The sequence below is a fragment of the Protobothrops mucrosquamatus genome, unplaced genomic scaffold, assembly GCF_001527695.2.
Source record: "Protobothrops mucrosquamatus isolate PMUCROS unplaced genomic scaffold, P.Mucros_1.0 scaffold162, whole genome shotgun sequence".
NCBI lineage: Eukaryota > Metazoa > Chordata > Lepidosauria > Squamata > Viperidae > Protobothrops > Protobothrops mucrosquamatus.
This window is the reverse complement of record NW_015386525.1, coordinates 347,886-364,626: the sequence shown is the minus strand read 5'-3', so window position 1 is coordinate 364,626 and position 16,741 is coordinate 347,886. Positions and strand designations below refer to the sequence as shown.

The 16,741-nt window shown below is 34.7% G+C and overlaps 1 protein-coding gene across 1 annotated transcript in view; it reads right to left on the bottom strand.

The window, feature by feature from the left end:
* Nucleotides 1-277: 277 nt before the first annotated feature.
* Nucleotides 278-16,741, bottom strand: part of TCF20 (transcription factor 20) — a 53,469-nt gene continuing 37,005 nt past the window's right edge. Inside the window, exons 3-5 of the mRNA XM_015813524.1 lie at nucleotides 15,327-15,420; nucleotides 12,805-12,854; nucleotides 278-1,493 (exon numbers count right to left, since the gene is read on the bottom strand). Coding sequence (XP_015669010.1) covers nucleotides 1,476-1,493; nucleotides 12,805-12,854; nucleotides 15,327-15,420 — 162 coding nt within the window. The 3' untranslated portion in view covers nucleotides 278-1,475. The remainder of the gene's footprint in view (nucleotides 1,494-12,804; nucleotides 12,855-15,326; nucleotides 15,421-16,741) is intronic.

Here is a 16,741-nt window from a genome sequence, read left to right as displayed (position 1 = left end):
CCCACCTGTATTTTAAATGAAAGAAATTAAAAGTTTATTGGCATCAATGTAGAATCTGTCTTCAATCCATCCCAAAAGAAGTATGGGAAAAGACTCATTTTAAATACGAGTAGTAAAACTAGTAATTCAAATTATAAACAGCAATCGTGGAAAAATGGCTTGTTCACAAAGAAGTGAAATACATTAAATTCCACAGATAAAATTAGGTTAAAATGAAGTTTATTAGGTTTTTTGTGGGTTTTTCCTTTTAGCTTTTTTTTAATATTTATATATATATATATATAAAACTGTTTGTGAAACAGCTATTTTATTCCCATGGCAGAGTGATCCGTGAAAGATGCACTAACCCCTTCTTAAGGCCTTAACAAGAGAAAAAGTTTTGTTTTCTAAAACTCAAATGTTTAAAATTACACAATGTACAAACGAAGAAAAAATAACCATGTGGTGTAGGCTGCTAAATTGACATTCCCCCTTCCTCCTTTTGGGAAACAAAAGAAGAGAAGGGCTAACTGAATTTTCCTGGACAGCTTAACACACACTGATTATATCAACATTCAAACATTTGTTGAATGCCCCTTTCCAGTAGGCAAGCCTCATATAGACTGCCTTCAAAAAAGGCAGCAATTCCTTGGAATGATTTGGGAATATTTGTCAGTGGCCAACAATGACCCCAATCTCCCACCTTTTGGTACAAAGTTATGTATATAAGGTTAAAGTATCTGAATATGAAGCAAGTAGAAGACACTCTTTATTTCACAAACCACATGACATAGTAGTCTTCTGATGCTTCTCAGGCTTCTTTTCTTAATAAAAATAAATAGTGTTTTTCTTTTTTCTTTTTTTAAGAAAAAAATGCTATTCACACATACACAAATACAAGCACCCAGCAACCATTCATTCCCACTCTCATCCCTGCAGACAATTTTGCCAGCAACAAAAAACTTGTATTCTTTAAAACCTGGATCTTCTATTGTGGAAAATGGAGCAGAGAAACAAGTTTGATTAAGAAAGCTCATTAACTCCAACACTCCTTCCGAAAGAAAAAGTGATTACATTGTAAAGGCCTTTTCTGACTTCTAGTTAATACAGGTTTATGAGTAACTTCAAACCTATGTGGGTCCTACAAATGGAATTTAATGCATAAAAAGGGATAGCGCACCTTTCATTTAAAAGAAGTCTATCAAGACTAAAAATAGATTTTTAATATATATATATATTTATCTATATATATATTTTATCCCTCCCTCTTTAATTCTCCCACTTTCTCTTCTTTTCCCTCCCCTACCCATAGTCATTATGAAGAGCGTGTCCATGAAAATAGCTGGTTCAGACTCCTAGATCATATTCTGTGTTGTTGTCAATCAAATGTGATGAAAGAATTGATGGAAGAAGTGCTGGCATTGGTAGGCTTGTCAAAAGAGGGACACAACTACACAATGGGAAACAAACGAATTAATCTTGAATGTCCATCGCTTTTATCTCAACAGCCTAACCTGTAAGAGAGAAAAACAGAATATTACTAACATTTCCAGGTATTATATATCCCGTTAATGACAAGATTTCTTCCTTTATCTTAAACACCATTGCATTTCTGAAGATTGCAAGTAGCTCACAAATAACATATTTTTTTTAAAAAAATCACCTATTAGGATGTGTATGTGTGTGTGCATGAATATGAAGATGGAACAAATTTAAAACTGTCTGATAAAGTAGATAAGACAACCTCAGAAAAGTAACCACAATACCACAAGAAGAGTGCTAGAAAAAAAATCAATTAAAATTTACTCCAAACTATAATTTCAGAAAAAATAGTACAAAATTTTATTGATATGTAACTCTGTGAATAATTACCAAAGTAGAGAAATCATATAATGGTAAATGTTGGAAATGCTAAAATGAAAGAACATTCCATTGTATGGTCTCATAAGAAAATGCAGAAGTACTAGAAAGAAATGCATCAACTTATTCAGAAAATTTGAAATGAACACAACTATTTTATTAAGTATAATTTCAGAAAACATAGGTAAAAAATACCATGGTTTGTTAAGATACATGTCAATAGCTGCAAGAATAAGTTTGGCATAACAGAAAAAAGAAACTTTGGCTACAATATACAATTGAAAGAGTAAAATGGCAAAATGGTCAGGGTATAACCTTAATAAAAGTTTAACAATTCAAGCAGGAATGGCTCTCTTAAATACTGCACTTCACATAGATTTGAGATCTAGATTGCGTAGAGTAACATGAGCATATTTGGGGAAAAGCTGGGCTTTGCCTCTGCTTATTGCACGTAGTCCAAAACTGATGTCAAACTGTGCCAAAACTGCATGTCACATTGGTACGACTAAGATTGGTAATCTAGTTTCCCTGTCTTTATCTGACAACAAAAAAAAATTGCTATTGGAAATCTTGTTGGACAGTGACGTTCAATATTCCATAGGATCTTTTTTGATAATTTGAGAGTTTGGCAAAGACTATGAAAGAAATGTGGATAAATTGTTAGAGAAAGGGGAAGGATACAATAAATGAAGATAGTCTGATCCAATGAAATGGAGTTGAATACCAGCCACAAGTGGAGGTAGAAGTTTCACTCTGAAAACATGTTAAAAAATGCTACAGTGTAAGGTGATAATCAAAGAACCATAGATGAATTATATGGGGGAAAAAGTTTGCTCAACATTCTGAATACAGCGATCAGGGGGAAAATGTTATTCTATTAGGTGACATGAATGGAGAGATAGAAACAAAAAGAAACTACAGAAAACAGATGATTTAAGCACACCATATTTAAATTCTATGGCAAATAGAATATTTATCCGATTATGATTGATTTAAGATAAAAGACTGGAACAATTAGCAAAGGATACAAGGATGGTAAAAAGTTCTGAATGTGACACAGAGCTTTATGTCATACTTTCAAGAATAGAACGAGGGGAAAAAACAATGAAAGTAGAATATTAACAGTATAAGGCCTGCATGAAAAATTATTAGAAAATAGATTAATTGTCCAATAAGCCGAATGGAAAGTGGATATAAAAAGGCAGTTTTGGAAACTGAAGCACAGCAAAAATGATTATTTGACTGATATCCCATCTTTCCTCCAGGAGCATAAACAAGTAGGCATCAACTTTTTTTCACAACAATCCTGTGAGGTAGGTTGGGATGAAAGAGGTGACTAACTATATGACAGAGCCACAGAAGGCTGTAAAGTTACTGTAATGGGAAAAATAAAAAGCAGGCTTGGTGAAATTACATAGATGAGAATATGAATAGACTGGAAGAGTGAAAGGATGCTGTATAAAGAACAGAAAGGAAAAGATGGCTGTAAAAATGTAGTCAAAGGAAAGGGAAGATGAATGTTAAAAGACGTAGAAAATGCAGTTGTTCTGATAGAAATAAAAAACTGGAGGTGGGTAAAAAGGAATAAAAGTGCTCTCTGACAGTAATATGCTTTTATTGTTCTCTCATATACAGAGAAAAAGAAGACAAAAGCTACATTAGAATTTATTTGTTAATTGTGCCTGGGAAGAGCTTGGAAGAATTATGACTGAAAGAATAAGGAAAGCAACAATAACCTAGGGCAGGGGTGTCAAAATTGCCATGTCACATGACGTGTCGCGACGTATCAACTTTTTTCCCATTGCCGGCAATGGGGTGGGCGCGGCTTCCGTAGGATGAAACCGGCCCGCGGGGCCAGCAGTTTGACACCCCTGACCTAGGAGGTGCAGCTTGACATGAAATATGTGCCTGTCAGATTTCTGCCTTTTAGCAGTAATTTGAGAAATGTACATAGCCAGTATTGTGGCGAAGGTTGATTACTGAATACAGTAAGAGGAATATGATGAAAGCATATGTGAGAATAAATTGAGGAGGGGGTCTTTGGTGCTCTCTGAGCTTGCTTGTTTTCTTGAAGACGTTTCATTACCCAAACTAGGTAACATCATCAGTGCTAGTCATTTTATAATAATAATAATAATAATAATAATAATAATAATAATAATAATAATAATAATAATAATAATAATAATAATAATAATAATAATAAAGTTGGAAGGGACCTTGGAGGCACTGATGAAGTTACTATTTGGGGTAATGAAACTTCTGCAAGAAAACAGAGAGCACCAAGGACCCCTCATGTTAACCGAGCTACAAATATTCTACTTTATGAGAATAAATTAAATCCTTAGCAAATGATTCAAGTCAAGAATTTGTTATACCCATGCCTTAGTTGTTTAATATATTTGTAGATAATTATATTAGAGAGATGGTGCTGAGATCAGAGATATATTGGTTGGAATGGGAATGCCCATGTACCTTTTTATATAAATGATCCTGTGCAGTTTGTTGAGAACATAAATGTTAGATGTTATCAAAGTGCAAGAAAAAAAGTGAGTAGTAGTGAGCAAAAGAAATTAAAGGTATGAGAAAAACAAAGCAAATATAGATAAAACTAATTTATATCAACTTCATTCATTATATCTCTGTATAACTCTATTTATTCATGTCTTTGACCAAATCAATATATTAATTTATGTAATGCTTTGTATTCTTCTCACCTCTTCTTTTGAGGACTTCACTGGATAATTCAATAACAATTCTCTTGGTCTTCCTTCTCTTTCCTCTCAGTCTTTTTATTTTTCCTGCATATATTTGTTTTGCAATTCAATAATCATTCCTTCTCTCTAACCAAATCAATTCATCATACTTCTTTTATGGTTATGTATTCAGTACTTATTCTTGACTCTTTCTCAATAATTTTCAGACCTTTTACATAACAGAAACTCACTCCCAGACCAAATATATTTCTCTAATTGAAAAAGCTCATTACTGAAGTCAAGCAGAATTGTAATAATTTCAAAAAAAATAAAAATAAAAGAAGAAAATGACTGGCATTCATAATTAGTTATTGATTTTTCTGTTCTTTTCTGGAATAATTCAGAATATAAAAACAGAAGTATAATAATCAATTAAAATACAAGTATGAGAGACGTGAAATACACAACGTTTTTACTGTTCTCTTTTTCCATTCTTGAATCCAGTTCAGAGCAATAGTCCCATTTGCACTTCGTTTTCATTCTATTGTATATCAGTTCTTAAGTACTGCTTTTATAGGACACATACACAGCTAAATACCTATGTACTAAATCGAATACAAATCATTACAGGGAGTCCTCATTTAATGACCATTTGTTCAGCAAACATTTGAAATTATGGCAATGCTAAACAAATGGTCAGTAAAACTGGTCTTGCAAGTTCTGGCTACTGCAGCACCTCCACAGTCAGGCAATCAAAATTTGCATGCTTGGTAATCTGCTCAAACTTATGACCACAGGAGTATTTCAACTCCCCTCACTTCCTAATCTCCCCCTCCATTTCTGCCTTTTTGACCATCCTGCACTCTGACACATACCCCTCCTTCCCCCTGCACTGCTTCCCCAGTTTGACCTTTGCCATTTTCTTCCTCCTGCTGCTAGCCTGGGATCCAGGCATTGGGCGAGAATGTAGTCTTGGGATGCATGTGGCAAGCAGAGCAGGCTGGCAGACACTTGTCTGCCAAAGGGAGCTTACAGACCCAGCTGGGGAGGAGGCAGCAGAATGGGATGGTGAGGTATGGTATGCTCTGCCACCAGATGAGTCAGGAGAAGTGGCACCAGCTCCCAGGCAAAGGTGAAGGCTGTTCAGGAGGCACTATTTGGGATGGCAGCAGAAGTGAAGGAAGTGGAGTGATGAGGACTTGACATACTGTGCACACTGCAGTTGTGTTGGAAGTGCTTCTGGAGACTTGGCCTGTGGTCTTCAGCAGTGAACCCAGCACCAACAGAACTGACCCACAGGCCATCTGCTCACTCCTGATGCAGCCTTCTTGCAAAGCCTCATGAAGGACCAACATTTTCCAATGTGAAGGAGTGGTAAGAATAGGCAGCAGAGTACAAGGCAGCCCAACTGTAGTGGGGGGATAGGCAGGTGGCAGGGGATTTGAAGTGCTGGTGAGTGTGACAAGGCAGAAGAAGTGAGAGGTCCTTCCTAATAATGACGCAGTCCTGGACTAATGACCATAACTGAGACTACTGGAACTCCTGTTCCAGTGATGGAAATTCTAGTCCCAATAACTATAGGACTACCAAGGACTACCCGTAGTTATATTTGTTGCCTTCTAACTTTATATGTACAAATTCCAGTTTCTCAAGTCTGTTTGCTGTTTATGGTCTATTTCGTTTTAACTTTTTATATTATCATTTATTATTGATCTCACAATAATGATTTACCTGTTTAGTTCCACTGCCTTGAATGTAAAGTACTGCTCCAATTGATCTACATAAATACTAAATGCCTCCATCTATTAGGCTCATGAAAACTGGCCTGCTTTCCTCCCTAAAAAAGATCCCATAAACAAGGTATAATATCTTCAGCATGTAAGACAAAACCATAATAGATGATTTCGCAATCATATGAAGTCCAGAACAAATATATCACATTATAGCTAAGCAGTATGCATCTGCTTATGCATACTACTTAGCTACATTGTATGCATAGACTACATTCATGTCTATAATTTACCAAATAATATTATACATAAAATAAGTATTTTTTCTATCAAAGCTCATAGAAACTATGTAACAGCCAAAATATCCCCCTTTACAGGAGCTGGACTATATACAATAACTAGAGGAATTAACCACACAATTAGTTAATGTCTATTTAATTCAATCCTATGTAACCTGGTCTCTTCCAAATATTTTGATTACAATGACTTATCATTCCCTAGTTAGCCATACTACACATCTTGAAGGCACCAGTCTTAGGAAAGCTGATCCAAAATCCCCTGCAAACTAATCTACAAGTGTGACGTTATCCAATTTAACTAATCAACTAAATTAATCTTCCCTACACAGTATCTTCTCAAAGTATTGGCTCTCAATTTTCCACTGAAAAAGCTGAATGTGAATTAAAAATAAAAAACACCTGGAAGATATCAAGTTAAAACAAAACTTTAACTAAAATTTTAATGCATTTATTAATTTAATCATATTGCATGTCCAGGAAATTGTTGTATTTTAGAATTAATTCTTCTGTGTGCTAAACTAGAATTAATGTATTTTGAGGGTGCTTTAAAACACAAAAATTGAGCATAGAGTCATAACTAGAAAATATTCAGACACAAAAAATTGGAAATGTAATATTCTCACTCATTAATTTTTGTCCAGTTGTGCACACGGCATTTTTTTTTTTGCAGTTCCTATTCCCATTGCTTCAACTGAAAAAAAATTGTGAGAGCTTTTTGGAAGCCAGGAATTTAATCCAGATTTGGAAGAGGGGAGAACCAATAAATATGTGCACAAATGTCATTATAGATTTGGATCATTGTATCTAAATAAATTGCAAAACTGCTACTCTTATTTCTCTGCTGCTGCCAAAAATCAATGAATGTCTGCAATGTAAGGTTTTAACAACATTTTAGAGCAGTGATGGCGAACCTTTTAGAGACCAAGTGCCCAAACTGCAACCCAAAACCCACTTATTTATGACCGAGTGCCAGATGGGAGTGGCCCATTGGGTGGGTGTGGCTGTGGTGGTCATGGCAGATTGGGTGGGTGTGGCCAAGGTGGGCATGGTCACCCCGTTGTTGCTCGTTGGGAGGGACACCTGTGGGGGCCGGGCAGGGTTGGGGGAGATCCAGGGGGTCTCTGGCAGGAGGCTCGTCCTGCAGGGTGAGGCAAGGCAAGGCGAGACAGGACAGGGGTGCCATTGCCACAGGGCAAGGCAGGGCAGGGGCCAGCTGCTGCCTGACACCATCGGCCCCCGCACACAGAGACCAGCGAGCGCATGGGGGCCAACGGTGTCCGTCAGCAGCCACAGCCTGCCGGCCCCTCGACCGGCGCACTCTGGGGCTCCGCAGCCCGCTGCCAGCAGTTCAGAGAAGCAGTGGATCGTGCCCAGGAAAAGGAGAGCATGTGAGGCCAGGAGGGATGGGACAGGGGGGAGGGAAAACAGCCATGCTGGGTTGCATCCAGCCATGTGGGACCTCGGTGAGTTAGTGGGCGGCTGGTTGAAGAGGGACGGTTGCCATCTCCGGGGCATGGCATGTGTGCCCACAGAGAGGGCTCTGAGTGCCGCCTCTGGCACGCGTGCCATAGGTTCGCCACCATTGTTTTAGAGACTTCAATTACCAGAACTTCTAAAGAATGAAACATACCAATTTGCATTAGAAATGACATCAAAATGAAGATACCCACCTACAGTAAGCATGTATCAAAACCCATTTCTTGTACTAGATTTCCTTAGCTGTCTACTTACTGTGGGGGGGAAAATCCCTTAATAGTGATATAAGACATCAGATTAATTATCCCTATGTTGAGAGACTTGAATAGATGGAATTCAGCTTTGCTTTCCCTATCTCTCCCGTAGAATCCCATTCATAACAAAGTAGAACTGGTGAAAAGTGGACTGCGCCTTTGTAATTCTCAGGAGGTCAGATTTAAGATAGATAATTTCTAATTTGATTATCAGACTAAGACACATAAGAGTGATATTTTTAACTGGACAAAGCAACAGTCTCTTCAAAATCCACACATTTGTAAAGTGCTCATAGAAAGAGGAGGAGGAGGAGGAGGAGGAGGAGGAGATGGAGGAGGAGGAGGAAGAGAAGGGAAGCTACTTATAAGCAGATTATTCAGATGCTCTCTTCCCAACTATCTTTTTTTACAATGCAATGAATATGTGCTAAGTACAAGGAGTAATAAATAAATATATAACCTAGGCTGGATTATTTTGATTTGGAGATACGTTAGTGTATGTGTGTGAGAGAGAGACTGTTGCCTTTTCTTGCTTTCCTTATATTTTCAATTAACTCCTTTTTATATCTATATCTTATATATAGACTTGGCATCATCCATTTTAGAAGGAAATACTTTAATTAAAACCTTCACATGTAATACTGCAAAGTCACATAGCTAACACTTGTATTTCAAGACGGATGCATGGTTTGTTAAGTTTTGCATTTCTGGGCTCTGCCAGAAGGAGGTAAAACACTTTCTTTTTCAGTTTTCTAGTTGGGCTAAGGAAAGAAATCACAGGTAAGAGGACTAAGAACTTCCCAGCTGGATAGTGTATCAGTAGTTTCAGCCTGGCAGATGGCAGCCTATTGTAATGATTCTTTTACTGAAGAAAGAAGGGGCCTGCCAAGAAAATTTTAAATTATCTCCAGTGATGATTTAACTGGGAAGCAGCTACATTTTTACTATTGCATGGACAGAAAAGAGTAAGAAGTCAATATTAAACTATCCATTATAAAATACAGCTTCTGGGTTTACTAAGCTAAATTATATACCATTGTGAAAGATGATTGCAGGCCTTTATTCCCAGTCTTTTCTAAGCACAGATAAACTCTTTTGGAGAGATATAATTTATTTATTGCAATTATGTAATCCCATTTTTATTATACAAATCCCATCAAGGTAGCTTACATGTGACATTAATATTTATTATTAAAATTAAATGTGAAGTTAAAGTAATATCTAGAGCCCTGTCTACCTTTACCCTCTCTCTTTTCAGGGATTGTTTTTATAGAGTTGTTAATAGTAATAGATCTATTTGAAGAGCAGGGGGCAGAAAAATTCAGCAAAAATAAATAAATCAAGATTCTGAATGGTCTTCACCAGCCTTCTGTTTCTTGACAAGGATTCAAGTCCAAAACACAAAACTGTGAATTGAAGACAAATATATTAGAACAAACATGGGGAACTGGAATAACAGGGGGACAATTTAATGAATACAATGGGCTAGTCCTTCCAGAAAACTGGCAATCAAATGGTCTCCTTTAATCCAAATAACATATGTAAGAATAGAGGGAGATCTATTTGATGATTTAAAGGCCCTGATATGGAAGCCTAGTTGGCAAAGGAAGAAAGCTAGAATAAGGTTGAAAAAACTGGGATTTTGACTCATTAGAGGGGATTTTATATTGCCAATTAGAGGGTTAAAGGGAGATGTTGAGATAAGGGGAATTTTGGTTATTAGATTTATAATATTTGGAAACTAGTTGAAAATAAGGATTTTATCGGCTTAATATTTAAAAATTGGACTTAAAAAGGAAAAGAAAGTTAAATATTATGAATATATATAATGGTTTTGATTTATTAAAGGGGATATTGTGTTATTAAGTAGATGATTTAATGTGATGGGAAATAGATAACTTAGGAAATAGAACAAGATTGTATTCAAATAGATAAAATATGTATTTTGGATATTATAGTTTGTTATGAAGTGAGATAAGGGAAATTTTGGTTACCCGAAGTCTGAAAATTATAAATATTAAAGATTAAACCGGAATATTGATAAGAAATTAAAAATTGAATAAAAATTAATAACAGGATATGGATTGTTTATGAAGATTGAATGTAATTAAGATATTTATAAGCTAAAAATTTACTGATAAATGTAATAATGATGTTCTTATTGATATAATTAGAAATGTACTAACCTGAATATGAGACAGTAAATGTTAAGGGAAAAAGAGAAGAATTATTTGATGTTGTAACCTGAGATTTGCACTAAGATTTTGTTATTGAACTATTGTAACCCAGTCACCATGTTGCTTTTTAAATATTCAAATGTAAAATTGGAAAATTAATAAAATATTATAAAAAAAAACCTGTGACTTAGATGATATGCCATAAAGGCTGCTTCCTAAATATCCAGTTATCAATAGTTAGCTGAGTTACCTTTCTATAATTCAAGTACTGTTGAACTGCATGAACTACCTTGCTGAAACTGCTTTGTTTTCTGTCAATTAAAAAAGCAGATGATTTGATGTTTTCTCAAATCTACAATTTATTCTTCAAACAATTATTTGTGTTAACAAAAATGAATAAGGCAATAGTTCAGGATGCTGAAGCAAAGTCCCAAAGTCACTGTTGTCCCAAACTAATGAATACAACTATTAATTATGAAATAATTAGATGATCAGCACCCTAAAGAAATAAACTGCAAGTTAAGCTATAATACCTATTTCTCCCTTAAACTGGAGAAAAGGTAGGAGGGGCAACTCAGTGTCTTTCCCTCCACTCACCTGTGCTTGCCTTTATTTTCATTCCCACGAACACACTTCCCCCCTCACCCCCGCTCCGACTGCTCTGTGCTGAAGCTGCCTTTCACCATCTTGTTCTGCAAGGGGGGAAGAGAGCAAGGAGGGAGGGGCTGTTGTCCAATAGGCCAAGGTAAGATGAAAGAGAAAGAGAAAAAGAATGTATAGAGCATGAAAGAGATAAAGCAGCATCAGTACCACTATCAGTTTTAGAAATAAATAGATTTTTCAGGCAAGATCTCTCTGCAAGATAGCATTTGGTATTTTTGAAAATCAAGCAATATTTATTTTTATTTAGATAGTATTTTTATTTTGCTGAGTGCTGGATCTTCCTACCATAAAATGGAATTAGAATACATTATTTCAGTAAAGATTAACATTGAAATTAAAAAAACAAACAGATTTTAGCGATTTTGTTGAACTGACTGCAGTCTCAAATCAAACTTTAATGCACTCTTACAAATCAAACACTAAAGCTCCATTTTTTTTATAACTTCCTCCTGAATATCCTGAAATTACTTTTTGCTTGCCTCAAGAATATTTTGCTTGTCTCAATTTTGCTATTTAATTCAGGCGCATAAAACTGGAAATAGTTTCATTTTGTGGATAATTTATTTATGACATAAACGTTAACATCTTTTAACAATAATCTTCTCCCTCTCAGTTATTTTGAATTATATCTCTATTTTAAAACAGCAACCCTCTTTTCCACTTTAAAACAGCAAGATTTTTTTTTTAGTAGGACATTCTTGTAAAAAGCACAAACGCCTTAGCATTCCATGGAACAAATTGGGTTCCATGATATTTCAGTCATGAGCAAAACCAGAAAAAAATAAATATTGATATTGGCAAAAAACTCAGTAACTTAGAAACACAATATCTTATTTTTTCAAACAAATTAGTGAAAATGAATGCAAATTTCAAACTCTGTTCAGATCTTTAGCATAAACAAAGATGCTATAAGTTTACAAGCTATTGTATTAGGAGATAAGGCATTGAATATTCTGGATAAAACTCAGCAAAATAGTGCAAAATTAGAAAATGCAGTCTTACTCCATAATTCAATATGGAATTATGTATTGATTTGATTTTTAAAGCACGGAGCAAAATTTTTGGAACTGCTCAGTGAAACGGTATATATTTGCGAATGAAAAATGTTTTTTCAACACCAATATCAATAACTGCTCAAGCTAAATGATAATTTCTTACCAAAAGTTTCAAGAAAATCTCTACTTCATAGTATGTTACAATATCTTCTAATTTACCCTGAAAATATACTAATTTACTTCAAAAATTCCATTCTTATTGGAAAATTATCTATTTTGTGTAACAATAGTAGTTTTATAAGAGTTAATATTATGTCAAATGGTTTTTAAATCATATACATAACCTCTCAACTTGGCAAATTAAGTTTATTCTCTCATAATATTATAGATTTCATTCACCATGACAGAAAGCTGGTCATCAACAAATCTATTTTCTGAGATAATAAAAAGAAATTCCAAGTATATATTTTATATTAAAAAACATTATTAACCAAGCATGTGCTGAAGAAGCTTCTTGGATGAAAAGTGAAACATCTTCAAAGAAAAGCAAAAAAGTCCAGTTGCTTTGTGAAAAAAACATCTTTGGGATTATGGAAGTATATTTTTAGCAAGCATTATGAGGCAACATTTAATTCTGAATCCAAGAAAGGGCAATACCAAGTACAATTTAGTTACCTTGTGCTTGGGGCACCTCACTGAGAAATTATCTTCATTTAGTAAACAATCTAGAAGAGAAGATAACAAATTATCAGAGTATGTCTAAGATCAACTGGAACCAAACAATTTCACAACCTGCAGGAAGAAATCTTAAAGGAATACTTAACAATAGCATTGAATGTTTTTCTTCACCTATAAAATAACTGCAGCATAGTAAAAAGTAACATTTAGAGGGGAAATGTGCATCTCTAAAACCATGGTAAGCTACATTCAAGCTAATTGTATTAACCAATGTGCTAATTGACTAGACTGGTTCATATACAATTCTGAATCACAGTCTGATGTTACTTTTGGCTTGGTATAGTACATGAACCAACCCATTATAACTTTGCTTTAATGTGCAAACCAACCATTATAGCCTATTTAAACTTAAAAAACCTTGGCTAAGCATTACGTGTGAACTCAGCCAGTAATTCACCTCCCCTTTAAATATACTATGTTAGGTCAAATAGAACTTTGCAAATAGATCTCCCCCCCCCCTTCAATGCTGTGACAGAAGGGTTTTTTTAAATAGTCAGATTCCAAGCTCAAACATGCAACAATAAAAATGAGTATCCTAGGCATTCTTTTCTCAAAATACACTTTCAGATCAAGCTTTAAAGATTTGTATAATTTTTTTCCACCTGTTCTCTAGGCTGAGCTGAATCTAATGCTAGTAGACTTATAGAATGGAGGCAGTCCTTGCAAAACCTTACAACCACCAGGCAATTTTCATGGTGATTCAAAAAAAAAAAAGCATGTGATATATCACATATAATTATGTGATTTAATTATATCTTACTGCTGTTGGAAAAGTTATTAAAGTTATAAGTCAGCATGAACCTGGCAAAGAAAAAAAATTATAACCTCTCTGATCCTGGTTCAGCTTTGCTTCAATATTATAAAATATATGTTATATATATATTTGCTTTCAGCTGTAAAAAGAAAGATGGCAAAAGAAAAAAAAAGTAGTTTATTAAGATAAAATTTCTTTCAGTTGGTAGCTAATTTTAAAACATAACATTAGAGATACTAAATGATTCTATAGTTTGCAGTATGATATCGTATACATAAAGACAGTTTTCACTAAACTGGAATCTTTAAAGATATTTATTAGATTCCCCCCTCCCCAGAATATTATTATAATTTAAAAAGTGATGGAAACTCAGGTATTATCAGGGTTGGACAATTATAAAATAAATCTGATCAGCACAACAGTCTTTCTAGTTCAAACATAATTTTTAAAAAGCCAGCAAACAGGTCATTATCAGAACCTTTTTTCCTACCCTGGTTGTTTTCAATTTCAGTACACATTTTTTCTTTTACACAGATGATTTGTTCAAATACTTTTCCTTTAAAAACTCTAATTTTTCTAGGAAACCATTTTTTCCTAAAACTTTTTTCCCATGACTTTCCAATTAGCAGCAATTAGTTGCTTGAATTAAAGCCTGACTCACTTTTAAATAAATGACTAATAAATAATAATCTATTAGTAGAAAAAGTTTAAATTAATGATGAATCAAGGTAAAAAAAACCTGCTACAGGCTAGCATGAAATGTTTAAAAATATTTATTTTTAAAAAGAGCATTTCCCAATTTTTTGCAAAGCCAAGATACCTGAACTGAAAATGCCAGTTTAGGATTGCAGAAAAACCAATTACTGTTAAACACTATTTCTTCCTAGACCAGCTTTCTAAACAGAATTTCTAAAATAATTAAATCCTTTAATTCTTCTTGACTGTAACTGTCAATATTCCAAACACAATTATCCTACTAAATCTTCTCTGCAAATGAAATAACTTGGGTATCATTAATTCCAGGTTTCAGTGTGCTGGTTATGATGTGGAAAAATTAGGATTGGTGAGTTTCAGGTTTAAGTCAACTTCAGCCGTGGGAGCAGTGATCTTGGGTCAGTTTCTGTCTCCCAGTCCAAACTACCACAGAGGGTTCTTATGGGAATAAAACTGGAGGGAAAGATATGTAAACTGCAGGATCCTAGAGGAAAAGCAGTATATAAATCTAATAAATATATAGTTGTTACTACATATAGCAATTCACAATAGATTTCATCAACTATTCAATTATTTTTTAAAGTTCCAATCATATTTAAAAGTTGGGTAAGAATCCACAAATGTAAGACATAGTTTGGGGATACAGTTTTATTTCTGGTAGGGCAATGCCCTTATGATTAAAATACTAATACAAAATTATATTTTAGCTACTTTTTCATATGAGGAAGGGGAAAGGCACAGATTCGCAAAATTCTGCCTTTATATCTGGAAGAAGCCCTATTTCTATATAAAATACTGTCATGTTTTAATCTTCACTGTTGCATTTTAAGTAATACCTTAAAATGAACAGTTTTTCATAAATATTTGTAATTTCTTATATAACATGCCATGTTCTTTATTTTTGTCTTTGTAAGTCATTCTGTGTCACTTTAGCAGCAAACATCTCTCTCTCTCTCTCATATTTTCATATCAGTAACTTCATTTTTTTTACCTGCATCAATGGCACATGGATAATGATACAGGAAGGAGCAGCCTTTGTTGTAGCAGCCTAAGGTGGCTCCTGGTTCCTGGCAATGAGAACATTTCTGGGGAAAAAATGGAAATATAGTTACTAGCTTATATAAAAAAAACTATTTACGTAAGCCATTATGTAAAATTTCATCTGTTGAGTCACTAAGTTCATCATACTTTTTTCTTTAAAACATCAAATCACCTCTATTTCCTTGTGGATCCATCTTTGGATGAGGTAACAAGAATCTTTTAAATTATGGTGTCCTATCATTACTTTTTCCCCAGGACACTCACTTAGTATATATTGATTTAAATGTAACTATTATATGCTTTTCCTTAAACTAAAGTTCAAGAAATATTGTAATTATTACTAAATAATTGTCACAAAAGAGTAACAATGCAAATATTTAAATTACTCATATTCCTTTATTATTATTCAAAGAATGCTGTCTGGCTATCCATCCCAATTCCACAATGAGAAGTTTCAAGATTCTAAGGAAGGGGGGCCTTCACAACACAGAAATTGCCTTGATTGTGGGTCTTGGATGATGTGTAGAGAGAGTTAGGGGATTTGAACCCTCCTGGTCCTCCTTGTTCTCTTAGCAGTGTTCAATAGTTCCTATGCCTTACTATCATCAGCAAATACTAAATAAATAATCATTTCTTCTAGCTAGCTCACAAAGCCATAGGAAAGCTTTCTCCCTCATCCAATGTCATACTCTCCTTCTGTAGTTTTGGTTAACAAATATAAAAAGTAGCCTTGGCTGAAAGTCTCCGCCCCTGTGATTCTGGAGAGATGGGAACCACAGAATATGTACTTTTTCATTGTTCCATTTATATAGACATTCAAATAAGATTTATCCCCTCTCTGATCAGCTGTCAGACTGTCAGACTGATTGCTTAGATTTGACCTATGGCAGATGCGACTTATAGATGAATTGCTATTTATTATATGGCATATGGCTAGATTTTGTGCAGTAAGCATGTTACATCTGCCAGACCTTGGCAGTTCACATTTCTGCTACATAGATATATTTTATGTAACTTAAATATTATCACAATTTATATATTTTTAATTTTCAATTTATTTCAATTTATTTGATTTATATACCGCCCTTCTCCCTTGCGGGACTCAGGGCGGTGAACAGGCACATTAATAAAACAGCGATACCATAATATTTAAAAATATTAAAAACTAAATTATTTGTCCTGTCCTAAAACCCACTATAATAATATAAAATTATACCCAATTTAAAATTTTAGAATTTCGGATTTATGCCAGACCGGCCTCTTGGAACAGATAGGTCTTTAGGGCTCGGCGGAAGAGGCGTATGTCCCCCATTGTACGGAGGTCAGGGGGCAGCTCATTCCATAGGGTAGGAGCTGCCACAGAGA